At 37.3% G+C, this 25,285-nt stretch overlaps 3 protein-coding genes across 8 annotated transcripts; 2 read left to right on the top strand and 1 right to left on the bottom strand.

Moving 5' to 3' along the window:
• Positions 1 to 257: 257 nt before the first annotated feature.
• ppm1kb (protein phosphatase, Mg2+/Mn2+ dependent 1Kb) lies at positions 258 to 7,260 on the bottom strand. 3 transcript variants are annotated; one of them, XM_079616887.1, is made up of 7 exons: positions 7,055 to 7,260; positions 5,620 to 6,103; positions 5,285 to 5,385; positions 3,093 to 3,258; positions 2,872 to 3,016; positions 2,584 to 2,718; positions 258 to 1,969 (listed from the first exon to the last, which is right to left on the bottom strand). In XM_079616887.1, the coding sequence occupies exons 2-7, from the start codon at positions 6,057 to 6,059 to the stop codon at positions 1,838 to 1,840; spliced, it is 1,119 nt and encodes a 372-aa protein (XP_079473013.1). In that variant the 5' UTR covers positions 6,060 to 6,103; positions 7,055 to 7,260; the 3' UTR covers positions 258 to 1,837. The 3 variants fall into 3 exon arrangements, with proteins under 3 accessions (XP_079473013.1, XP_079473012.1, XP_079473011.1); XM_079616886.1 differs by having other exon boundaries at positions 5,620 to 6,343; positions 7,055 to 7,206; XM_079616885.1 differs by having other exon boundaries at positions 5,620 to 6,190; positions 7,055 to 7,191.
• A 53-nt stretch (positions 7,261 to 7,313) lies between these two features.
• Positions 7,314 to 14,847, top strand: LOC307000207 (putative E3 ubiquitin-protein ligase HERC3). The gene is made up of 24 exons (XM_079615635.1): positions 7,314 to 8,102; positions 8,264 to 8,384; positions 8,456 to 8,532; positions 8,653 to 8,874; positions 9,017 to 9,108; positions 9,200 to 9,330; positions 9,467 to 9,594; positions 9,684 to 9,754; positions 9,846 to 9,952; positions 10,254 to 10,313; positions 10,401 to 10,503; positions 10,592 to 10,778; positions 10,861 to 11,024; positions 11,107 to 11,181; positions 11,263 to 11,358; positions 11,485 to 11,553; positions 12,164 to 12,298; positions 12,385 to 12,525; positions 12,613 to 12,779; positions 12,870 to 12,933; positions 13,015 to 13,073; positions 13,246 to 13,429; positions 13,507 to 13,606; positions 13,716 to 14,847. Exons 1-24 carry the CDS (start codon positions 7,889 to 7,891, stop codon positions 13,928 to 13,930), a joined length of 2,982 nt encoding a protein of 993 aa, XP_079471761.1. The 5' UTR covers positions 7,314 to 7,888; the 3' UTR covers positions 13,931 to 14,847.
• Positions 14,848 to 15,808: 961 nt separating this feature from the next.
• LOC307000206 (putative E3 ubiquitin-protein ligase HERC4) lies at positions 15,809 to 25,113 on the top strand. Of its 4 annotated transcripts, XM_079615631.1 has the most exons (25): positions 15,809 to 16,485; positions 16,659 to 16,779; positions 18,223 to 18,299; positions 18,420 to 18,641; positions 18,784 to 18,875; positions 18,976 to 19,106; positions 19,237 to 19,364; positions 19,466 to 19,536; positions 19,628 to 19,734; positions 20,350 to 20,409; positions 20,497 to 20,602; positions 20,690 to 20,876; positions 20,958 to 21,121; positions 21,208 to 21,282; positions 21,379 to 21,477; positions 21,606 to 21,674; positions 22,216 to 22,368; positions 22,455 to 22,643; positions 23,461 to 23,523; positions 23,617 to 23,783; positions 23,874 to 23,937; positions 24,019 to 24,077; positions 24,299 to 24,482; positions 24,552 to 24,651; positions 24,763 to 25,113. In XM_079615631.1, the coding sequence occupies exons 1-25, from the start codon at positions 16,275 to 16,277 to the stop codon at positions 24,975 to 24,977; spliced, it is 3,114 nt and encodes a 1,037-aa protein (XP_079471757.1). In that variant the 5' UTR covers positions 15,809 to 16,274; the 3' UTR covers positions 24,978 to 25,113. The 4 variants fall into 4 exon arrangements, with proteins under 4 accessions (XP_079471757.1, XP_079471758.1, XP_079471759.1 ...); XM_079615632.1 differs by lacking the exons at positions 24,552 to 24,651; positions 24,763 to 25,113 and having other exon boundaries at positions 24,303 to 24,476; XM_079615633.1 differs by lacking the exons at positions 23,874 to 23,937; positions 24,552 to 24,651; positions 24,763 to 25,113 and having other exon boundaries at positions 24,299 to 24,437.
• The last annotated feature ends 172 nt before the right edge of the window (positions 25,114 to 25,285 follow it).

The raw sequence follows: 25,285 nt of genomic DNA, 5'->3' as shown, positions 1-25,285 counted from the left end.
CACAATAATATAACGTGTTCAATTATTCACATTGCAGCGGGACATTTATTCAAACTTTAAGTTTACAGGCCGACTAAAATATATGCTTTTAGTAGTAAGGCGATTAGAAAAGAAGAAGAAGCAAGAATCAATAATTGCGGTGCCTAATACCATGAGAAATGTGACGCACAACATTACCTTCAAATGGATCCAATTAGATTTGACAGCAGATGCATCAGTATTTAAACAGGTAAAAAATAAAATGTTTAACCAAAGGAGATGTTTCTGGTGAAACTTTATTCACAGCTGCATTGTATTTTACAATAAACTGCATATCAATAATAGCAAAGTTAGGTCCATATATATATAGAGAGAGCAGGAAACACTTGTAGTTGTTTTACAGATTGTTCTAGGCAAAATCCATGCACAGTTGTGTTAACACTGAATGTAATACATTCTGACAGAAACAGAATAACTGAAGAACAGCACATATGGAAAGAAACAAGACGCCTATCGTACTGGAAGCGCTTTTGGACCTTAAAGAGGAAGACGTGAAAAAAAAAAAAAGGCTGTTAAAAGTCTAAAATGAGAGGAAATGCTGAATGAGAATGAAAGGAGTGTTACTAAACAGCACTAGAATACGAAGCCTGAACCGAGATGCCGACTTGCTGAGGTCACGTGTGTTTGGCTCTTCAAATAAAATTCACTGGACATCAGAGATCATGACAAAAGATTTTCCAGCAGAATGTCTGCAATTACAACAATCATGTCAGAGGATGAATGAATGAATGAATGAATGAATGTTCACTTCTCTCCTGTAACTAGGAGATTTTAGAAGAAAAGTTGTATTTAGATATAACATCTATACATTCACATATACCATAAAGTTAACTGTCCATCATATACATTATATAAATAAAATAAAACAACCATCTGCACTTTGATCTATGCATTGTAGGGAAACCGCTGAAGTGTGCAATCTGGATAAAAATAGTTTGTCTGGTAACACTAAACAAGCACACGTCACAGTTTAAAACTTTAGTTATGAACCTAAAGTTGAGTTCCTCACCAGAATAACTCAAGCATGTGAAATAAGAACAGACGTTTTATGGACAAGGCACAGGAAAAATCGTCGATTTGTTCACACAATGGTCCTCAAGTTGGGTTGCGGATTGCATTTGGTAGTAATATTTCTTAATTGCTGGTTGTTAAGCTGGAAGAAGTATATTCACACTAATAATAGGAGACAGAGTTATAGAAACGTGTGCTTGCACAAGGAATGGGAGTTCATATTTCAGTACACACAGTAGTCTAACTGTGAATATGGGCTTAGGAATGCGCACAGCCATCAGACAAAGACTGGCGACCAGAGAAATGTGCTTATGCGCGTCACTCGACACTACGAAGAGTCATGAAGGTTAAAAAAACAAAATGGAACCTCCCAAAATCTGAAAGTGCTTGACATTCCTGTTGTGACATTAAAATGTGACGGGTGTTGATTCCACTATGGCAAGGCAAACTATTCTAAAGTATTGTGAAAACCAGAACTGAGGTAACCAAATAACTGTTAGCGGAACAATTTTCAAGACAAGGAAAACCTCAAAGCTCAGGAAATCTTTAACACCGTCTTAGACATCAATTCAATGATTATTTTGCTTCTAGGCTAAATAGCTTAGAATCATTCTGATGAGAGAAATCAACTCCAAAACCAGATTAAATGTGGGTCCTGGCTTTAACTGGTCTTTTTTGAGGTGATCCTCACAGGATGGATAATGAGAATATTGCACATTGTTCAGCTCAGATTAGTGAGTCGCTTTTTGTATCAATTAAACCATCAGTGTCTTGAGTTATTTCCGCTTTAGGCCCAGCGGCCACTGGAGACGAAACTGCGACTGAAGGAGAAGCTCACGTCAGAGCTTTTGTGTTTGCCCCAGGCACCGAACGGCACCACAATGATAGTGCTGTTGTCTTCAGATCCATATTGAAGAGCCTGAGAGAGACAGAAGAGAGCCAATTAACTTACGGTACTACGAATCGTACGCATGTTTAAACCTGCTGTATTCACAATAGAGACAATAATAAATGAGTAGGTTTATATCATGGTAACAGGACGCATCACAATATTCTTGTTTTTGCCGGACATAAAAAAAAAAAATGGTTTAGGTTAGGGATGTGCACGAATACTGGGACGTTACAGGGACGATCGATCATGAAACCGATGAACAGCGTGACTTTAAAAAAAACTGTTGTGTTATGAAGCGACAAAAATTCTTTTTGTGTGCAAAAAAAAAAAAAAAAAAAAAAACTTTATTCAACAATTTCTTCTCTTCCATGTCAGTCTCAGACCCAAAGTATTCTCGTCGCTTCATAACATTACCACTGGAGTCACATGGATTATTTTAACCATGTCTTTAGTACCTTTCTGGGCCTTGAAAGTGGTAATAACGTTGCAGTCTATGGGAGTGTCGGAAAGCTCATGGTTTTCATCAGAAAGATCTTTTGTGCTCCAAAGATGAACAAAGGCCGTACAGGTTTGAAACGACATGAAATACATTTTTTGATGAACTAACCCTTTAATGGCGGATGTTGGATTATTTGACTCACTTGTTCAGATATGCGCTGTGCGGCCTCTTTAGGGTCGTTACATTGGTTAATGACGTCACAGATCTCCTGACTGTTCATGATGAAGTTGATGCCATCAGTAGTGAGTGCCAGGAAAGCATCATGGACGTGATGCAACTGACAACACAGGTACACTTAAATCAATACAACTTTTAACAAGTATTTATATTATTTTGAAATAATTTATACATATATATATATATAATTAGAGAGAGAGAAAGAGAAGACATTTTCAGTATATTTAAAGTGAATTTTAAAAAAAGCTCTCACTGAAACTCTCTTAGTCTCTGGTTCTGCGATGACACCTGACGTTTTGAGGTCGAAATCTCCAATGCTGCGTGTCATGGCCAGTCTGCCGTTGACATTAGGCTGACCCAAACTATTCCACGTAATAAAACCTCCAGTCCTACGTATCCTTCAGAAACAAACATGTCGATCAAAAGACTTTCTCAATCTGCTTGGAGAAACTAGTGCACCCAGGCAAACTGTACCTCTCTTTTTCATCCTTTCTCTCAGGTGTGTGATCCACAGTGAGTTTGAGGGCCTTGCCTTTGCGGCACAGCATGGCACGGCTGTCCCCCACACTGCCCACCACCAGCTCGATCCCATCTCTCAGCAGAGCCACTGTGGCTGTGGACCCTGCACTCAACAGAGAGGCTGTAACACACCAGAGAGCGAGGCAGAATGGTTAGTTGTGATGCGTTTAAAGTCACAGATACAGAATAATACGCAGTGAGTTTTAGTACAATTTTTTAATCACACACACAGAAACTAAAAAGCTTTAATTCTTAGTCCTGTTCTGATAATTGCACATGATTCTAGTGTACTGTACTGCACAATACTGTGCATATTTAATAAATATGTACGCGATGCTTTGGTAAACAAGCTTTTGATAAAAAACAAAACAAAAAAGAGGGAGATTCTGAAAGAGATGATGCACTGGATTGGTCAAGGCAACCAGGTAGCATTGTGTCTTTTTGACTAGCTATGGCACATATGACAGTAAACACCATCGTTTAAGCAAAGCATCTTGCTTGGTTTACAAAAAATCATTAATAGCATAAAAGCAAACAGCTTTCCGTCACTGAAAATTACTTTGTTCTCCCACAGTAAATATATTTTTCTACAACATCAAATAAAACTAGAGTTATCCATACACAGAAAACAAGCTCTGAACACAACAACTAACCAATCATTTTCCAGCAACCAACACATGTGAAGAAGACAGAGCACAGTAAAGGAGAGATGAGAGAGAAAGACAGAAAGGAAAAGAGAGAGAGAGAGAGAGAAAGGTCAGGAACCTTCCAGAAGTCCACGCAAGGACCCGCTGGAGCAATCTAGCCCTCCGGCCTCCATAAAGGTAGTGCAGAGCTGCGGCTCTTATAGGGGGTAAGCTGGGTCCGCGGCTGTTGTAGATATAACACGCACACACAAAGGGCAAGATTGGACATGTCACGCAGCAGGCCACACTAGTGGGCCGCACACTACATGAATAAGATGGGCCTGGCATAATCGTACTTATTCTAACAGCATTTAATATCCTTATCAACACACATGAATCTAACAAAGACTATTTTAAAGAAAAATGGCAAAACCCTATTTTTAAATATGCATTAATATTATATACTGGGGGTGGGAATCAAATTTAATATTTGATACCATTTCAGTTCAAGGAGTCATGTTGTTTGAAATAATTAAATTCCTGAAATAATAATTCCTGATGCATTTTGATTTTTCACTGGATGGATGCAAATCTTTATTAAGTTACGGTGCCTAGTACCAGTAGGCAGATTTTCTGTAAAGATGAACAGCTGTCGCTAACGATTAATTTGGTAACCGAGTAATCGGTTGATTATTTTGACGATTATTCAAGTAATTGATATTTTCCCGTGGTAATAAAAATAGAGCTAAGCAAAGACCTAAGCCTTTAAAGATTTATAATACATATATAATAACAATAAGGCAATAATATTTGGATCGAATAAAGTATTCACTACTCCCAGTTCAAGTGGAGAAGCATTGTGACGGAGCCACTCTGAGATGCACGTACGTCGTACACGCATTTATATTATATGATAGTTGGGATGTTTTCTAAAGACGTTATAAACTAAAGCTTGGGACTTTTGCATTGTCCTTTTTGCCTGTCAAATTTATCTAAAAGCTTCTGTGTATGTTTGTTTGCACAAGCCGCACAGCGTAAACACCATTTTGTGGTATATATGCCAATGCAAACATGTCCTCCAAACTACAGTGTTTTTCCTGCATAGTCTTTTTAGTAAATACAATTATTAATAACAATTTGGAGAAAAAATGTCAATGCATCTAGGAATCAATTTTTTTACCCACCCCTAGTATATACAAGTGCTGTCTTTATGTTAGGATGGACGCATCTTACAGAGCCAAAGAGAAGTCTGTGAACTATCACGAGAAGATTATACAGGCCTTCCCTGCTCTGCATTAGGGATCAGTTTATTATTTTATTAAACAAAAATATTTCTTTAGTCTATATCGTCATGTTCAGCTCACAAACGTCAATTTGGCTCTGTTACATGTATACCTGATGCATCAAAGCAATACTTATTAATCAAGACACTAAAACTGAGCAGAGGGACTACAGAGTATTATCTATTCATGTAACATGCATGCTTTCAAAAAAAGAATAAATCGGTGAAATAGGACCTACCATCTGCACTGAAGTGGAGATGCCTGGCTAACGATTTGTCCAGCTCAAGAAATGCCCTGGTTAAAACTAACTCCAAGTTATTCTCCTCCTCTGCAATGTCTCTGAAACAGAAATCACCAAATGCAACATAAACAGTTAGTTATTCTAAACACAGATTTCAAAACACATCTCCTGAAGGAAATCGCTGAAGTTTTATGTTACTAAAGACACGGCTTGAGCCTCTATCTGAGCACAATCGTGAGGTTTTCTTGTAGCCGGATGCATTTTCTTGACAAAACTGGTGAAAAGGGATACACAAATAAAATAATAACAGTCATTAAACGACTGATCCTTACTTAATATGCTTCTCCATGTACTTGTGGCAGAAATCAGCAGCCGCTTCGCCCCCGTGGCCATCAAAAACCGCAAAGTACATTATGTTGTCCGTCATCTGCGATAGTTGAAAGCGGTCTTCGTTCTCCTTCCGCTGACCAATCAGCGAGGCACAGCCGACCTTGGTCAGGCTAACTTTGGGAATGAGTTTACCATAGCGGATGCTTGACGGAAGCATGATGGGCTCATCGATGCGATTGTCCCAGATCCCGAAGGAGTCCCAGGTAGTCGGCTGGCCACTGCTGTCTGGATCAAAGCGCGAGTTACTGCACCGAGGAGATGACGGAGTGTGAAGAGAGCGTCTCGGGTCTTCCTGATGGGCGCTGGTCAGGCCGAGGGCGGCCCTGCTGCAGACACGGGACCCGCTGAGCGTGGCATATCGCATGAGAAGAGCCACTGACATACTCCGTGGCTGGACACCGCACTTATGGAATAGGTGGGAAGAGTCTGAAACAAAATGGGACCCAAAATACGCTTTGAAATTTAGTGCAGAAAGTGTGTCTTGAAGAATTTACAGTCTTGACCAGGAGTTCTCTGAAAGACAAGGAGGAAATGGACAAATGAATGATTTGCCACAGGGCTTGTTTTTCCCTAGATTAACATACTATCCGAAATGCAGCACGTACCCAGTTTCAAAGTTTCTCAAAACTTAGCAAGATGGCAACACAGACAGCACTTTTTAGGCACCTATGATTTCAAAAAAAAAAAGCTATTTAGTTAGGCAGCTCAATGTTTTTTTTTTTGAGACACAGCCTTTGTTTTAAAACCAAATAGCATGTTTACAGCCCCGCCCACTTAAGTCATTCAATAATAACAACATTGTATAATACATGCCCAAAAATGCTGCCTAGGTAGTCAGCTCGTTAGGTTATAAGACAGCCTTTGTTTAAACACTAAACAGCGGGTTTAATGCCTGTCCCAATGCAGTCATTCAGTAACAAGGTTATACGCAAATGTGCCCCGCCCCCTGTTTAATTCACACAAGATTTAATAGATTATATAAACATAACCTGCGATTCGACGCCAAAATAAATACATTAATCTAAAAGGAAAATAGCCCAAATAAGACACATGGGCAAATAATCAACAAGTTAAAAAGGAAAAGAGTGTAAATAAACATGACGCAACACTCCGCTTATATAACAGCATGTTAGCAATGCTTTCAAACAGCTCGTTAGTGACGTATTGAACATAACTAATAACGCAAAATTGTATAAACTGATATAAAGTATAGCAATAAATGATATTAAGGAGCTTAATAATGATAACATTAATCACAACAAGCAAAATGGAGATGAATCCTCGAGCTTTTCGGCGCTCGAGCTGCTAGCAAAAACTGATTCCGCGACAACAAAAAGAGAATATTGTATAATTTCTAGATTTATATTCGCTACCTACCTTCAAATTATGTGATAACAATGAATTTCGATTTGTTTTTGTTTATCCTAACGAGTTAGTTTGTAAATATACAGTCGGTCATTTCTTCTCGGAGTCGTTTCAGCTTAGCTCCCTCTGCACCGCCTCTGAAGGAAAATACCAGAGAACCAATCAGATCCCTCCGTTTCGTCGGTGGGGTTCAATCAGTTGATTGGCCCGATTTCTGTGATTGACATGGATCTAAACCAATGATTTAAGAGAAACAGTGGTTGCACTCTGTCACTCGGAATCATGTAGCCTAAATAAAGAGCGAACTGTTTTGTTATAAAATGATTAAATCATACGTCAATATATTTATCTCAACTTGATCGTACATATACCTAGCGTGTATGTGTGTTAAAATATATATGTATATCGACATGTAGATCTTGATGTAGGAGATAAGTATGACAGGATCGATTCGTCACCAATGAATCATTTTCGTTTCATGAAAATAGATTGAATGTTGACTTTTGTTAGTTCTTAGTCCATTATATTTTGTCAAACACCTAATTTGAAATGAAAATAAATTATGTTATACTGGTTTCGGACAATACGAAATACACTGAATATATTTGGTTAAAATATGTTTTTGTATCGTTTTTCAATTAATGTCCATTCCTCAACTTTCCTCATTCCTCATTAATGTCTCATTCCTTTTCTTTGTTGTTCGTTTTAGCTATTCACTGACAGCATCGTTGTAAACAGTTTCGCTTAGTGGGAAATCAAACAGGTTTCGCTTCTAAGGCTGAAACCAGAATAATATGAGAGTGTGTTCTTCAGTCAGCTGGAGGATTTGGTCCATCAGCTGTGAACATGTTGTGCTACTGGGGAGCGCAGCTCACAGAGGGCTTCGGTCTCTTACAGCCTGACAAAGTCAAACATGGCAAATGTGGAATACGATCCATGTGTTCGAAATCACCAGTTCAGGACATGTCAGCTGGAAGGAGTTTTGTTGGATTTATCAGGAATGGGGAGCTCTCGGTCCTGAGATTGCGCGCTGAAGACTGTGACCACAATGAAAAACTAGGTATGAAAGCCTGCAATAAATGACACTATTTTAATTGTTAAAAGTATCAACAATACTTATTAAATGTAAGATAAATGTCATGTATTAATTCTGAAAACATCGTTTGTATGTTTACAGTCTGAATAGAAGTTGAACTGATGAAAATATTTGATTTACTCCAGAGCAACTACAGCTGAAGAAGGACAGTTTGAGGTTCAGATCGGTTGTCTGTGGAGGAGCTGGTGCGGTTCTTCTTGATTATGGAGGAAATGTTCACTTTATGGACAAATCTACTGTGAGCCGGTATGTTTATGCATAACAGTATTATACATGATAATAACAAATATATCTGACAGATTGTCTTTTCTCTGCAGTCCTCTTAAAGGTCTGGAAAACAAGCAGGTGATCCAGATCGCGTGTGGAGACCAGCATTCAATGGCACTAACCAAGGGTATTCACAACCATTTCATCTAACAGCTGATGTTTTGTTTTAATCTTTTGACTTCTTATGATTGATATGAATTGATTGGCATTTGAGTGTAGTTATGCAGAGCTGTTGTTGGTCTTTCAGATGGTCAGCTGTTCGTATGGGGTGATAACACTCACGGTCAGCTGGGTTTGAAGAAAGAACAGCTCGGCTCTCTGTCAGTTCAACACGTGAAGAGTCTGTGTGGGATCCCACTGGCTCAGATCAGCGCTGGAGGAGACCACAGCTTTGTGTTGTCTCTCTCTGGAGTCGTGTTCGGATGGGGAAAGAACTCGGCAGGACAGCTGGGCCTCGGAGACACTACAGGTCTGAATATTTAATCATGTAACTAAATCAGTAATGGTATAAAAGTTTAAAAGCACATATAATTCGACTGCATTTGTGCAATATTGTGTCAAATCTATATCAAAGCATTGGAAGTGAGGAATTTACTGTTTTTCCACCACAGACAGACACGTCCCAACGGTTGTAAATAGTCTGAACCGAAAGAAAACTGTGTCCATCTCATGTGGAGGGGAACACACTGCCACACTATCAAAGGTAGTATTTTGTCATATTTATCTATATTATAATATCATATTTAGTATACAACAAACTAGACAGTAAATGTAATTAATTGTTTATGTTTCAGGGCGGCACAGTGTTCACATTTGGATCAGGAGGTTTTGGTCAGCTTGGGCACAACTTATTTACAGACGAACATCATCCGCGGGTCGTTGCTGAACTTTGGGGATCTAAAGTGTCACAGGTCACATGTGGGAGGTGAACTAGACTTTTCATAAGCAATCCGTGTTTTAATGCAGTAGTGCAGATTTATTTGTATTTCCTCACATGGTTAACATGTCGAATGTTTGAGATCAGCTCAATGATTAGGCATTTGATTCTTTCTTGAATAAAGACGTCACACACTCGTATCAGTCGAATCATCAAATCTGATCTATTCATTTGGATGTGGGATGCAAGGACAGCTGGGAAATGGAGAAATGATCAAGCAGTCTGTGCCTTTCCCTGTGGATCTCTCAACTGGTAATTCAATATTTTAACCGTAGGTTATTTTGTTATGAATATTTTTATATTCATGATGTTGCTCTGAACTAAATGTTTGTTGCACACAGAATGTGATCATAAATACACATTTGAAAAACTCATCGCTGGGGAGAATCATTCCTTTGCCTTGTTTTTCAAAGTAAGACAGGCAGTTTTCATTCATAAATAGTTTTACATATAAATTATTGCTGCACCGTGATTACTTATATTTACTTTTCTGTATTTTGTAGAAGCTTGAAAGTAAGCCAAAATCCAATCTCAGAGGAGTTTTGACATTAAATGACAGAATGATTGACCGATGGGTGTCTGGAAGTGATACATGGCCAACAATAAAGAAGTGAGTGTTTGGCTTATCTTCTGTTCACGTGATTTTTCATGATATTGTTATAAATCCAGTGTACAGTATTTGTGTATGCTCTTAAAATATTGTGAAAAAACATTTGTGTGTCGTGTCCTTAATGCATTTGTCCTTCTTTTAAAACTTAATAGATAGTATTGATTTTATATAATGTTTACACAATTTAGTATCTGAATCTTAGCATTCTTGCTTTTTAATTGAATTAGAGGTTGTGTTGTTGAGCAATTTAATATTTTAGTGCATATAAATGGACTATAAAGTATTGTTTTGCTGTTTACAGGGAAATAAACACAGTGTTCTCCTCTGCTGCTTCTCTGAATGGAAGTTTCCTCAAAACAAGGTGATATTAGGTAGTCTTATCTAGTCATTTCTGTGCCTAAAATCACTCCTTCCATCACAGATTTTATGTAACGTTCTGTCCTTGTAGTTGTGATGAACATTATCAGACTTCTGAGCATTGTGGATTGGATTTTGATCTGGTTAAAACATCCTTTGCAAAGTTATTAGAGGATAAACGGTTAATAACAGAGGTAATGATTAATCCAATGTTTATAAAAAATGAATTATTACATTTTAAACTGCATAAGTGAGATGCAATTCATGGTTTTTGGCCCTCAGGTGGTGAAAGCGGTTCAGAATAAACTGCTGCCGTCTCTGAATCCAGATCCAGCTGGTGTGGAAGCTCTGAGACTTTACCTTCTCCTCCCTGAGCTCATCAGAGGACTCCAGAAACGGAGAACTGAAGTCACTGGAGAACTGGCCTCCAAAATCCTTCAGTTGAATCCAGCTTCTCGCAAAGTGTTAGGTAAAGCTGGAGGACCATTTCAACCTTCGTGTTTTTCTGGCGTTGTTGTGTTTGTCTAAGTATCTGTATGATATATTCTCAGTGATGTACTGGTCCAAACTCCCCAACGATTGGCTCAGAGACTTGGTGAAGTTGTTTCAGAAAGATTGTGCTGAGCTGATTGGCCAGATTTCTTGCGGTGAAACCGACCTTGACTTTATTAGACGCCTGCAGAACTTTTTGCAGATCCTTCAGATGCTCTATAAGGTGCCTTTTTAAACATTTGATCTCAAGATGAAATTTAACCTGATAATTGTGTAATTGTTTATACTTTGTCTCTGTTGTGAAGGTCTGTTGCACAACCCACAATGGCATCACAAACAGTGATTTCATCATTCATGAGATCAACGATCTCCTAGATATGGTGAGAACCAAGCAATAGTGAAGATATTTTTGGACAACAAACCAAAATACTATAAATTTGTCTTTTTCTATACATCAATAGCTGGAAGCCACCGTGGCAGTCCTGTGTGAGATGTTTATGAACTTGTGGTTCAATGAACATTTCCATGAAATGGTGAAATTGAAAGATTACTACATTGTAAGTCTTCTGTCATGATACAATTTACAAACTAATATTTCAATGAGATTTGTATGACATTTTTAATGTTCTGTGTTCAATAATTTTAACAAATCTTAAAGTACTTGCCCTGGAATTTTCTTTCAGGAAATTATTGAAATATTGGTCAAGTTCCCTTTTGCAGCTGACACCGTATCTAAACGGAGAATGTTTGATGTAAGTCAGAGATGGATGTACTCAGTCATACATATGCCTTACATACAGAACATATGCAAAATAACTTAATTTTTAATGGTTACCCTCAAACCTGTATGATGTTCTTTCTTATGTGGGATACAAAATATTCTTGACTCTTGACTCAATTTTAAAGAACCCTTTACGCCAAGAAGGATCTAGAAGGAGACATTTCCTAAATGATTCCATAATACTCTCATGTTATTTTTTTATTTTTCTAGTGATAAAGTATGTTTACAAGCTGTTTGATTCATGAAATTTATTTAAAATTAAAAATGAATTAAAACAAAATGAATGAATTGAAACTAATTCCATAAAATTATCTCATAATGGGAGCCCGTAAAAGGTTCTATGAAGCGCCTGACGGAACCCTTAAAGGTTAATATTGTATAGATTTTGAGAAATTCCTTTTTTTTGGACCATACAATGGAGGTCAATGGGCATCAAAACTGTTTAGTTACCAGCATTATTCAGAATAGTGTTCTGCAGAAGAAAGAAAGTCATACAGGTTTGGCGCAAGTGTGAGTAAATTATGATAGAACAAAAAAATTTGGTCACCCATTTAAAGCTAACATAATTTTACTCTTCTTAGTTCTTGCAGAAGAAGTGCATATGGAGCTTACCTGACCAAGACACCAACATGTTGCACGTAAACAGGAACTCACTGTTGACAGACACGCTAAAGTGTCTCAAACAAAACACCCTCTCATTTTTTAATCTATTAGAGGTAAAAGAATTACAGAATTGAAATCAGAGTTTAAATGTCTGATATTGGATTTTACCTTTAAAATGATGAAAACGTCTCCTGTACAGGTCGTGTTCATCGGGGAGAATGGAGTAGATGACCAGGGCTTATCAGCAGAATTCTTCTCCCTCCTTTCCAAGTCTTTTCTCAAATGGGAGAAAGGGGTGCTGGAGGTCCAGGAGAATTCATTGGTTTGGTTCAATCCTGATGTAAGCTCTACACCAAACTCTCCTTATTCCTAGGCTTCTTATGTGGTCTTCCCCATATATCTCATATGCACTACGATGTCTTTTCAGTGCACACAATGTAATAAGGATTTTTACTATCTTGGCGTTATCTGTGGAATGGCGCTGTACAACCATCATTACATAAACATTGACTTCCCACTGGCCTTGTTCAAGAAACTCCTCCAGCTGAGTCCCACTCTGAATGATCTGGAGGAACTGTCCCCTGTGGAGGCCAGGTAAACCATTAGATTTTACACATTGCCAGTTTCCCAGTGCTTTTACAGAGCTGACAATGGTTTAATTGTATTTTATAAATCCCACATTAGAAGTTTGAAAAGCCTTCTCGAGGAAGATGAGGACGTCGTGGATATACTCTTGTTGGATTTCACAGTAATGCAGTCTATATTCACTTGTATAAAGGTGTACACAGCTGTTGTTTAAATACTTACAGGAGTCATTTACCTCTTTCAGGTCAAAGGACAAGAGCTCATCCCAAACGGAAGTCAAATTCCAGTGACCAAAGTTAATAGGTAGTGTACCACTTGTTTAACTAACCTCATCCTTCCCTTTGTAACATCTATCTATCTATCTATCTATCTATCTATCTATCTATCTATCTATCTATCTATCTATCTATCTATCTATCTATCTATCTATCTATATTTAGACTTTCGGTCAAGCTTATCTTGATTTTTTTTCCAGACAGAAGTATGTGGATTTGTATGTGGACTTTGTTTTTAACAAGTCTGTGAAGAATCAGTTCAAGCGTTTTTCAAGAGGTTTCTCTGAGGGCTGCCCGCTCGATGTCTGGAGCATGTTCCACCCTGAGGAACTGCAGGAGCTTCTCCACGGCTCCCCGAAATATGAGTGGCAAGAGCTTTGCCAGGTAAATGTATTAGCAAACTTGCACATTTGTAACAAGAATTTAACAAGTATTTGAGACTTTTTCTGCTCTGTCTTCAGTCTGCTTCCTATGAAGGATGTTCTGCCTCTGATGAGCTTATCAAGAACTTCTGGACTGTTTTCTTTGAGTTCTCTGAAGAGAACAAGAAGAAATTTCTGAGTATGCTTAAACATTATTATATTTTTTTATGCATCTACAACATCATATGGACATTTAAGAATTGTTATTTTTATGGTCTCACATCCTCGCTCTACCTATTTTTCTTCAGTGTTCTTGTATGGAACGGACCGTGTGCCTGTGGGAGGTTTCTCAAAGCGTTCTCTGAAGATTTGTCAGTCAGACGGTCCTGATGCAGATCACCGTTTGCCAGAGGCCCAGACCTGTTTTGACAAATTCATTCTTCCCAAATACAGCAGTATAAACGCACTTCGCAACAAGCTAGCACATGCAATCAACTTTTGTGAGGTTTTTGGACGAGAATGAACATCCCTCGATGTTCCCAACCTCCAAGGTTCTCAACCTCAAAATATACGAAACCAAGTGTATGTTGATAAAACTGGTAGCTTATCTGTTTTTAAAATGTTACATGAACTATGTGATTCTTTCCCTGAGCTTCTTTCGGTCACAAGTTTGAAATATAGATGCAACACAGGTCAGTTGATTTAACCCTCTATGGCATGGTGTTGCCCTCAGGCAACAAACTACCTTTTTGGACCTCACACCGCCCCTTTAGTTTTTTAATATATTTTTTTTAATATATAAGATCACCTGACATGTCTGTTCAATGAAATGAGGGGCTGAAGTGGGTGTGACCTTTTGTTTGGGGGTGGAGCCGTCATTTAATGAAGCAAAGCCACATGGTACACAGTGCCACCAATTAGTAAGATAAATATTACTTTTTAACATGTTTAAGTTAAAATAACTTTATATTAAAAAAATATGCATGTGCATCAGTATGTAAAGAAGTATGTTTGATTGTTTAAATATTTATTTTGTTTTTATTTTTATACTAAAACTGTGTTTTTTTGTTCGTTGCCTCAGGGCAACACTGTGCAGTTCGACCACTTTTGTTCAGGCAATATCATAGGGTTAGGACCATATGGTGCATTAAAGTTCTCCTGGGAAGTTTGTTTTTACAAGTTCGGAAAACTCAAAGAATGCGCATTATGTGTCATAATTTATTTTTTGTTGTTGTTATTATTATTATTGTTATTATTATTATTATACTGCCACAGAGAATGATGGGAAATGTAGTTTGGTTACTTGAGCCTATCAGCGTAAACTGGCTAAATGAGTAGTGTTTTCTGGCAAACTTTATCTCTCTTATTCATTAACTGTACACATAATATGTACAAACTAAATTGTACTGTCGGAGTTCAGAATTAAAGTTATCATGATTGAAAACTATTTTCTTCCGCCATTGCTTCCCACTCGTAATTACGACTTTGTGGTGACGTTCATGTGCATTTAACTCGTAATTACAATCTTTCTGACATGACTTGAATGCATCAATAGTGAATGTTTTTGCGTTCTACTGATACTCGAAGGACATTTTATGGGTGAAAGGAACATGGTTAGGGTCATTCCTTCTGAGAGTGAGGACAGTGAGCTTGAGGAGAGTCAGGAAGAGTGGATCTCTGAATCTGGTTTGAGAGACAGTTAAGAGGTCAGGGGCCAGTCAGCAAAGGTGTGTGTGTGTGTGTGTGTGTGTGTGTGTGTGTGTGTGTGTGTGTGTGTGTGTGTGTGTGTGTGTGTGTGTGTGTGTGTGTGTGTGTGTGTGTGTGTGTGTGTGTGTGTGTGTGTGTGTGTGTGTGTGTGTTTTGAGTATCATATTTCATGCATCAGGTATTTATGTATATTTCATAGATCAGGTTTTTATAGCTAATATATGCAATTCAATAATTGACAGATTAAAAGCCACCAAAAGCCTGTTGTGTCATATTTGTCATTTACATTAACATGGAATATGTAAGTAAATAAATAAATAAACATTAATAAATGTATAATAATGAATGTACTTTATATATACCAACAATAAAAAATGCAAAGAAAAAAACATTTATGTATGATAATTAACATTCATATTAAATGTAATTAACAATAAGTAAATTATAATCATTCATGTATAATATATAAAAAAACATTACTACAATTAACAATAAAAATGTAAAAAAATAATGTATGATAATTAACATTAATATGGACATGAATAAATTATGTAAGAATTAATGTAAATCATATATAGGCCTACAAACTTTAAGTCATGCTTTTAAAAAAAATCACGAAACTGTATTATTTGTGTCCTAATAAGATGGAAAATAGCGGAAAATAGAATACATTTTGACCTCTTCCAGCACCCATACCGTAAGTGTATTTTCAACGCCCGGCCCACTTTGACCGCAGTCTAGAGTCTAATCGACATGTAGATCTTGATGTAGGAAATGTATGACGTCGTACAGAATCGATTCGACACCATTCATTTACGTTGCATGAAAAAAGTTTGAATGTTGACTTTTGTGCGTTTTTAGTCCATTAGCCTACATTTAGTCTAACTTCTTCTTTTGTGCCTCCGTGGAAGACATTAAGTTGGTTTCGGACAACGCGAGAGAAAAATACACGACATATATTTTTTTTGGTTGAAATGTCCCTTTAGGTTTTTGTTTCGGTTTCCCAGGATGTCGTTCGTTTTAACTACTCTATTGAAAGCATCATTGTAAACAGTTTCGCTTAGTGGGAAATCAAACAGGTTTCGTTTAGGCTGAAACCAGTTTCCTTTCAGATTAATATTCTTCAGTCAGCTGGAGGATTTGGTCCATCAGCTGTGAACATGTTGTGCTACTGGGGAGCGCAGCTCACAGAGGGCTTCGGTCTCTTACAGCCTGACAAAGTCAAACATGGCAAATGTGGAATACGATCCATGTGTTCCAAATCACCAGTTCAGGACATGTCAGCTGGAGGGAGTTTTGTTGGATTTATCAGGAATGGGAAGGTCTCGGTCCTGAGATTGCGCGGTGAAGACTGTGACCACGATGGAAAACGTAGCCTGCAATAAATTACATTCTTCTTATTTCTATTGTTACAATTATTATTATATAGCCTACTTATTAAATGTAAGATGTGTCATGTAGGCTATTATGAAAACATGTTTGTTTGTTTGTTTGTTACAGTCTGAATAGAAGTTGAACTGATGAAAATATTTGATTTACTCCAGAGCAACTACAGCTGAAGAAGGACAGTTTGAGGTTCAGATCGGTTGTCTGTGGAGAAGGTGGTGCGGTTCTTCTTGATTATGGAGGAAACGTTCACTTTATGGACAAATCTACTGTGTGCCGGTATATTTATGTAGGACATAACAGTCGAAATTACCATGATAATAGGGCTGGACGATATGGCCAAAATTTATATCACGATATATTTCTTAATTTTGGTCGATAGGCTATAATTCCGATATCGATATGAACAATATAAAAGCCTCAGGAAAAACTGCCAAGAACGCCCACAATTAATGTCTGTACGTTAGCTACCTACAAACTTCTGAAAAATTAATTTGGCAAGTCTCTGAAACCTCGCTCCTCCTATAAAACTATATAATATTTTAGAAATAAAAATGGCACAAAAAAAAAATATTGTTAATATTTTATTTGTATTTAGCCTTCATACAAGAAATGTGAAATCACTGTCAAATAAACATAAGTTAATAACTCAACTTGCCTACTTTAACTTAAGCTATAGGCTAACATAGGTTGATTATTCTTATAGATTGAAAAAAGTACTTCAGCCAGGATAAAGAATATGAAAAGTGATCAGAGTTGCTGCAGAAAACAAACCAAAAAAAAAAAAGTGAGCAACAACAAAAACACATGTTGCTGAGGGACATTTTGAGTGTTGACACTCTGAATTCATTTTGATTGATGAATGTACATGAACACTAAACAAGTGATTGGGTTGGTTGTTGTCATAGACAGTATATATAGTTGTGCGCGAATTATTCACAAGCTTCAAATCTAGATTTTTTTGACATGCGCACACTGCACAAATATCGTTTCCAGCTGTTTGCACATAATAACTCCATCTGACCAATCATAATCCGCCATCCGCCGAATCCGCCATTTTTGTCCGACAAAGCAGTCAGGAGTTATAATTTAGTAGATTAACATGGGAGGATTTGAACGTGAAAAACGGAGTGTATTGACACCTTTCCACGGTTAAAAAAACATTCCTTCTTATATTCATTCATGTTTATTTGATGCTATAAATTAACTAGAAGGAAGAGATGATCGGTTCACGAGCAGCTTTAACTGAGGCTCTACAGCGATCTGTCAGACACATTAAAGAGCCACAACAGTATTTATTGTTTAAATTTCTTGACAAAATTGCCAAATTTGAAAGTTGAGTCTTTGTTTCATATTAAAAGTAACCTGGTTTGTCCTGTCTGTCGGCGCGTTGTCAGTGTCCTCTCTGCTCCGCGATGTTTTTTTCACTGTGAAGCTTGTTGGACATAGCAACAGTAACTAGGGGGCAGGTCTTTGCGAACGGTCAATTTGGAGACAATGAACATATGAACCGGTGTGCTGTGCTGCTTATATTTATCACGCAGTAAAAATGAAAACGTAAACGTAAGTTAGCCCATGCTAGGCTAATGCATATCGAAATATCGTAAATCACCGTTACTGAAAAAAATTATATCGCGATACATATTGACATTGAATTATTGTCCAGCCCTACATGATAGCCCAATAACAAAATATATCTGACAGATTGTCTTTTCTCTGCAGTCCTCTTAAAGGTCTGGAAAACAAGCAGGTGATTCAGATCGCGTGTGGAGACCAGCATTCAATGGCACTAACCAAGGGTATTCACAACCATTTCATCTAACAGCTGATGTTTTGTTTTAATCTTTTGACTTCTTATGATTGATATGAATTGATTGGCATTTGAGTGTAGTTATGCAGAGCTGTTGTTGGTCTTTCAGATGGTCAGCTGTTCGTATGGGGTGATAACACTCACGGTCAGCTGGGTTTGAAGATAGGACAGACTGGCTCTCTGTCAGCTCAACACGTGAAGAGTCTGTGTGGGATCCCACTGGCTCAGATCAGCGCTGGAGGAGACCACAGCTTTGTGTTGTCTCTCTCTGGAGTCGTGTTCGGATGGGGAAAGAACTCGGCAGGACAGCTGGGCCTCGGAGACACCACAGGTCTGAATATTTCATCATGTAACTAAATCAGTGATGGTATAAAAGTATAAAAGCACATATAATTCGACTGCATTTGTGCAATATTGTGTCAAATCTATATCAAAGCATTGGAAGTGAGGAATTTACTGTTTTTCCACCACAGACAGACACGTCCCAACGGTTGTGAATAGTCTGAACCGAAAGAAAACTGTGTCCATCTCATGTGGAGGGGAACACACTGCCACTTTATCAAAGGTAGTATTTTGTAATATTTTATATATCCATATTATTAACAATACCATATTTAGCATACAACAAACTGGACAGTAAATGTAATTAATAGTTTATGTTTCAGGGCGGCACAGTGTTCACATTTGGATCAGGAGGTTCTGGTCAGCTTGGGCACAACTCATTTACAGACGAACATCATCCGCGGCCCGTTGCTGAACTTTGGGGATCTAAAGTGTCACAGGTCACATGTGGGAGGTGAACTAGACTTAAGCAATCAGTGTTTCAAACTTTCAATGCAGTAGTGCAGATTTCTTTATATTTCCTCACATGTCTAATGTTTGAGATCAGCTCAATGATTAGGCATTTGATTCTTTCTTGAATAAAGACGTCACACACTCGTATCTGTCGAATCATCAAATCTGATCTATTCATTTGGATGTGGGATGCAAGGGCAGCTGGGAAATGGAGAGATGATCAAGCAGTCTGTGCCTTTCCCTGTGGATCTGTCAACTGGTAACTAAATATTTTAGCCGTAGGTTATTTTGTTATGAATATTTTTGAACTAAATGTTTAAACATTAAATGTTTTCTGAACTAAATGTTTGTTGCACACAGAATGTGATCATAAATACACATTTGAAAAACTCATCGCTGGGGAGAATCATTCCTTTGCCTTGTTTTTCAAAGTAAGACAGGCAGTTTTCATTTATAAATAGTTTTACATACAAATTATTGCTGAATCGTGATTACTTATATTTACTTTTCTGTATTTTGTAGAAGCTTGAAAGTAAGCCAAAATCCAATCTCAGAGGAGTTTTGACATTAAATGACAGAATGATTGACCGATGGGTGTCTGGAACTGATACATGGCCAACAATAAAGAAGTGAGTGTTTGGCTTCTTCTGCTCACGTGATTTTTCATAATATTTATATAAATCCAGTGTACAGTATTTGTGTACGCTCTTAAAATATTGTGAAAAAACATGTGGTGTGTGTCGTGACCTTAATGCATTTGCCCTTCTTTTAAAACTTTATATTAAATAGCAGAAAAATCATATAGTATTGATTTTATATAATGTTTACACAATTTAGTATGTGAATCTTAGGATTCTTACTTTTTAATTTAATTAGAGGTTGTGTTGTTGAGCTAAATTAATATTTTAGAGCATATAAATGGACTATAAAGTATTCATCAGAGCAAAGAATGCAAAAGAAGTGCTGCTTCAGGGTATAAAATCTCGGTGCTCTTTGGTTGTATGGGATACAGACTCGAATAACTTAGGAACTCCAAGGCACTCGAAATAACTAAGTAGAAAAAAGTTTAAAAGCCTTTATTTCATTGATGGCTTAAACATTAAAATTGGTGACAGATCCACCTGTTTTAATGTTTAAGCCATCAATGAAATAAAGGCTTTTAAACTTTTTTCTACTTAGTTATTTCGAGTGCCTTGGAGTTCCTAAGTTATTAGGACTATAAAGTATTGTTTTGCTGTTTACAGGGAAATAAACACAGTGTTCTCCTCTGCTGCTTCTCTGAATGGAAGTTTCCTCAAAACAAGGTGATATTAGGTAGTCTTATCTAGTCATTTCTGTGCCTAAAATCACTCCTTCCATCACAGATTTTATGTAATGTTCTGTCCTTGTAGTTGTGATGAACATTATCAGACTTCTGAGGAGCATTGTGGATTGGATTTTGATCTGGTTAAAACATCTTTTGCAAAGTTATTAGAGGATAAACGGTCAATAACAGAGGTAATGATGAATCCAATGTTTAGAAAAAATGTTCATTACATTTTAAACTGCATAAGTGAGATGCAATTCATGGTTTTTGGCCCTCAGGTGGTGAAAGCGGTTCAGAATAAACTGCTGCCGTCTCTGAATCCAGATCCAGCTGGTGTGGAAGCTCTGAGACTTTACCTTCTCCTCCCTGAGCTCATCAGAGGACTCCAGAAACAGAGAACTGAAGTCACTGGAGAACTGGCCTCCAAAATCCTTCAGTTGAATCCAGCTTCTCGTGCGGTGTTAGGTAAAGCTGGAGGACCATTTCAACCTTTGTGTTTTTTGGTGTTGTTGTGTTTGTCTAAGTATTTGTATGATATATTCTCAGTGACGTACTGGTCCAAACTCCCCAACGATTGGCTCAGAGACTTGGTGAAGTTGTTTCAGAAAGATTGTGCTGAGCTGATTGGCCAGATTTCTCGCGGTGAAACCGACCATGACTTTATTAGACGCCTGCAGAACTTTTTGCAGATCCTTCAGATGCTCTATAAGGTGCCTTTTTAAACATTTGATCTCAAGATGAAATTTAACCTTGTCAATTGTATAATAATTGTTTATACTTTGTCTCTGTTGTGAAGGTCTGTTGCACTACCCACAATGGCATCACAAACAGTGATTTCATCATTCATGAGATCAACGATCTCCTAGATACGGTGAGAACCAAAGCAATAGTGAATTCTGTTTCACAAATATATTTTTGGACAACAAACCAAAATACCATAAATGTATCTTTTTCTTTACATCATTAGCTGCAAGCCACCTTGGCAGACCTGTGCGGGATGTTGATGAGCTTGTTGCTCAATGAAGATTTCAAAGATATGGTGAAATTGGTGAAAGATTACTACTTTGTGAGTATTGAAGTCTTCTGTCATGATACAAACTAATATTTCAATGAGATTTGCTTGACATTTCTGTCAAGTTTTGTGTTCAATAATTTTACCAAATCTTAAAGTACTTCCATGGAATTTTCTTTCAGGAAATTATTGAAATATTGGTCAAGTTCCCTTTTGCAGCTGACACCGTATCTAAACTGAGAATGTTTGGTGTAAGTCAGAGATGGATGTACTCAGTCATACATATTCCATACATACAGAACATATGCAAAATAACTTAATTTTTAACGGTTACCCTCAAACCTGTATGATGTTCTTTCTTATGTTATGTGGGACACAAAATACACTCTTAGGCGCTGTTTACACCTGGTATTAAGACCAAAAGTTCTGGGGAAAAAAATGAAATTTATTTGCAATTAAAAATGAAGTAAAACTAAATTAATGAATTGAAACTAAATCCATAAAATTATCTCAATGGGAGCCTGCAAAAGGTTCTATGAAGCGCCTGACGGAACCCTTAAAGGTTCCATATAGAACCTTTTCTTCTAATATTGTATAGATTTTGAGAAATATCTTTTTTCGGACCATACAATGGAGGTCAATGGGCATCAAAACTGTTTAGCTACCAGCAATATTCAGAATAGTGTTCTGCAGAAGAAAGAAAGTCATACAGGTTTGCGAGTAAATTAGGACAGAATTAAAAAATTTTGGTGGACTACCCCTTTAAATCTAACATAATATTACTCTTCTTAGTTCTTGCAGATGAAGAACCGATGTAACTTTCCTGGCCAAGATTTGATGCTCATGTTAAATGGCAACGAGTTGCGTGTAAACAGGGACTCACTTTTGACAGACACGCTAAAGTATCTCAAACAAAAAAAACACTCATTTTCTAATCCATTAAAGGTAAAAGAATTACAGAATTGAAATCAGAGTTGAAATGTCTGATATTGCATTTTCCCTTTAAAATGATGAAAACGTCTCCTGTACAGGTCGTGTTCATCGGGGAGAATGGAGTAGATGACCGGGGCTTATCAGCAGAATTCTTCTCCCTCCTTTCCAAGTCTCTTCTCGAATGGGAGAAAGGGGTGCTGGAGGTCCATGAGAATTCATTGGTTTGGTTCAATCCTGTAAGCCCGGATCGATTCGACCCAATGGCGGCATCCGATCAGCCGGTGAAGGTCTCTGCGCGTTACTGTTTCATTCAATTTCATTCAAGCTTTATCTGACTCCATTTTATATCTGACTCCATTTGATCATGACCTCGAATCTAAGTTAGATTGCCAATTGGTTATTGGTCAATTATATAATAGTGTAGCAATACATTTGATTATTCCTTTTAACTCTTTAACAAAAAAAAATGTCTGAGCCAGTTCAAAATCAATGTTTACAATTTATTATGTCAGGTAAATATATCATGCCAATTTCGTAATCAGTTCAATAGATACAAAACATCAAATGCTTAAATAAAGAGAGAAGATTCAATACCTTGACATTATGAAATACATGATGCGAAGTGTTTTGCTTACACTTCAAATCAAGGGCTAGTCTGGGTTACAGAATGGCCATGAGTCTTCTTCAGCATCTCCCTAAATACTCAGACCAAGACAGAAACCTCTTTTCAAATGTAAATATGTGGGAATTTACATTAATCCACAGACTTACTTGGGACAGAAGTTAATTTACATGGGGGGGACACCCACAGCTGTTAACAAGATATCTTTAAACTCTCCACACCTTATTACCTTTTTGGTTTACTTCTGTGTGAATGAAACCTTTGTACCAGTCGCAATGAGACATTTCAAATGATACCAAACTTGTATAAAACTGTATGATAATTGTTCACATTTAAACCATAGATTTTGGGTGAATTTCAGGATGGGATGGGTGAAGGGAAAGATGTGTAAATTGGGAGGTGATCAACTCAAGTGTGATCGTGTCTTGAATGGGAATATAGCAAAAGAGACATTCAAATGTTAATTTCCTTTGTTTTCTCAGAGGGTATCCCTTCTCTCCAAGTTTTTCCAGTTGTTCCAGTTTTTCCAGTCTGACAATCCTGATGTAAGCTTTACATCAAATATTCCTTATTCCTAGGCTTCTTATGTGGTCTTCCCCATATATCTCATATGCACTACGATGCTTGTGTCTTTTCAGCGCACGCAGTGTAATAAGGATTTTTACTATCTTGGCGTTATCTGTGGAATGGCGCTGTACAACCATCATTTTGTAAACATTGACTTCCCACTGGCCTTGTTCAAGAAACTCCTCCAGCTGAGTCCCACTCTGAAGGATCTGGAGGAACTGTCCCCTGTGGAGGCCAGGTAAACCATTAGATTTTACACATTGCCAGTTTCACAGTGCTTTTACAGAGCTGACCATGGTTTAATTGTATTTTATAAATCCCACATTAGAAGTTTGAAAAGCCTTCTCGAGGAAGATGAGGACGTCGTGGATATACTATTTTTGGATTTCACAGTAATGCAGTCTATATTCACTTGTATAAAGGTGTACACAGCTGTTGTTTAAATACTTACAGGAGTCATTTACCTCTTTCAGGTCAAAGGACAAGAGCTCATCCCAAACGGAGGTCAAATTCCAGTGACCAAAGTTAATAGGTAGTGTACCACTTGTTTAACTAACCTCATCCTTCCCTTTGTAACATCTATCTATCTATCTATCTATCTATCTATCTATCTATCTATCTATCTATCTATCTATCTATCTATCTATCTATCTATCTATCTATCTATCTATCTATCTATCTATCTATCTATCTATCTATCTATCTATCTATCTATCTAGACTTTCGGTCAAGCTTGTCTTGATTTTTTTCCAGACAGAAGTATGTGGATTTGTATGTGGACTTTGTTTTCAACAAGTCTGTGAAGAATCAGTTCCAGCATTTTTCAAGAGGTTTCTCTGAGGGCTGCCCGCTCGATGTCTGGAGCATGTTCCACCCTGAGGAACTGCAGGAGCTTCTCCACGGCTCCCCGAAATATGAGTGGCAGGAGCTTCACCAGGTAAATGTATTAGCAAACTTGTAACAAGAATTTAACAATTATTTAAGACTTTTTCTGCTCTGTCTTCAGTCTGCTTCCTATGAAGGATGTTCTGCCTCTGATGAGCTTATCAAGAACTTCTGGACTGTTTTCTTTGAGTTCTCTGAAGAGAACAAGAAGAAATTTCTGAGTAAGCTTAAACATTATTTTATTTATTTAGACGCATCTATGACATCATATAGACATTTAAGGATTGTTATTTGTATTGTCTCACATCCTCGCTCTACCTATTTTTCTTCAGTGTTCTTGTATGGAACGGACCGTGTGCCTGTGGGAGGTTTCTCAAAGCGTTCTCTGAGGATTCGTCAGTCAGACGGTCCTGATGCAGATCACCGTTTGCCAGAGGCCCAGACCTGTTTTGGCATATTAATTCTTCCCAAATACAGCAGTATAAACGCACTTCGCAACAAGCTAGCACATGCAATCAACTTTTGTGAGGTTTTTGGACGAGGATGAATATCCATCAAGGTTCCAACTCCAAAATATACAAAACTGTGATTCTTTCCCTGAGCTTCTTTCAGTCACAAGTTTGAAATATAGATGCAACACAGTCGATTTAAATATATATCTTAAAACTGTAAATAATTGTAAATAAACAGTATAGATGTCAGAGCAACAGTATACAGATATATATATATATATATATATATATATATATATATATATATATATATATATATATATATATATATATATATATTTAAAATACCTTTCATTGTTTATGCTTTACAGATGGTAGAATACTTGAACTATAATTTTTATTA

Source organism: Phoxinus phoxinus (assembly GCF_949152265.1).
Source record: "Phoxinus phoxinus genome assembly, chromosome: 6".
Taxonomy (NCBI): Eukaryota; Metazoa; Chordata; class Actinopteri; order Cypriniformes; family Leuciscidae; genus Phoxinus; species Phoxinus phoxinus.
Note: the sequence above shows the minus strand (reverse complement) of the source record. Positions and strands in the feature narration are given on the sequence as shown.

Bases quoted from the DNA above. Each gene is read 5' to 3' on its own strand.
- ppm1kb (XM_079616887.1), bottom strand. From the start codon at position 6,059: ATGTCAGTGGCTCTTCTCATGCGATATGCCACGCTCAGCGGGTCCCGT. The intron at 5,386-5,619 runs GTAAGGATCAGT...TTTCTGTTTCAG, and splicing joins TACATGGAGAAGCATATTAA to AGACATTGCAGAGGAGGAGA. The intron at 3,259-5,284 runs GTAGGTCCTATT...GGTGTGTTACAG, and splicing joins TCTCCACTTCAGTGCAGATG to CCTCTCTGTTGAGTGCAGGG.
- LOC307000207 (XM_079615635.1), top strand. From the start codon at position 7,889: ATGTTGTGCTACTGGGGAGCGCAGCTCACAGAGGGCTTCGGTCTCTTA. The intron at 11,182-11,262 runs GTGAGAACCAAG...ATACATCAATAG, and splicing joins TCAACGATCTCCTAGATATG to CTGGAAGCCACCGTGGCAGT. The intron at 12,299-12,384 runs GTAAAAGAATTA...TCTCCTGTACAG, and splicing joins CATTTTTTAATCTATTAGAG to GTCGTGTTCATCGGGGAGAA.
- LOC307000206 (XM_079615631.1), top strand. From the start codon at position 16,275: ATGTTGTGCTACTGGGGAGCGCAGCTCACAGAGGGCTTCGGTCTCTTA. The intron at 23,784-23,873 runs GTAAACCATTAG...ATCCCACATTAG, and splicing joins CTGTCCCCTGTGGAGGCCAG to AAGTTTGAAAAGCCTTCTCG. The intron at 24,652-24,762 runs GTAAGCTTAAAC...ATTTTTCTTCAG, and splicing joins GAACAAGAAGAAATTTCTGA to TGTTCTTGTATGGAACGGAC.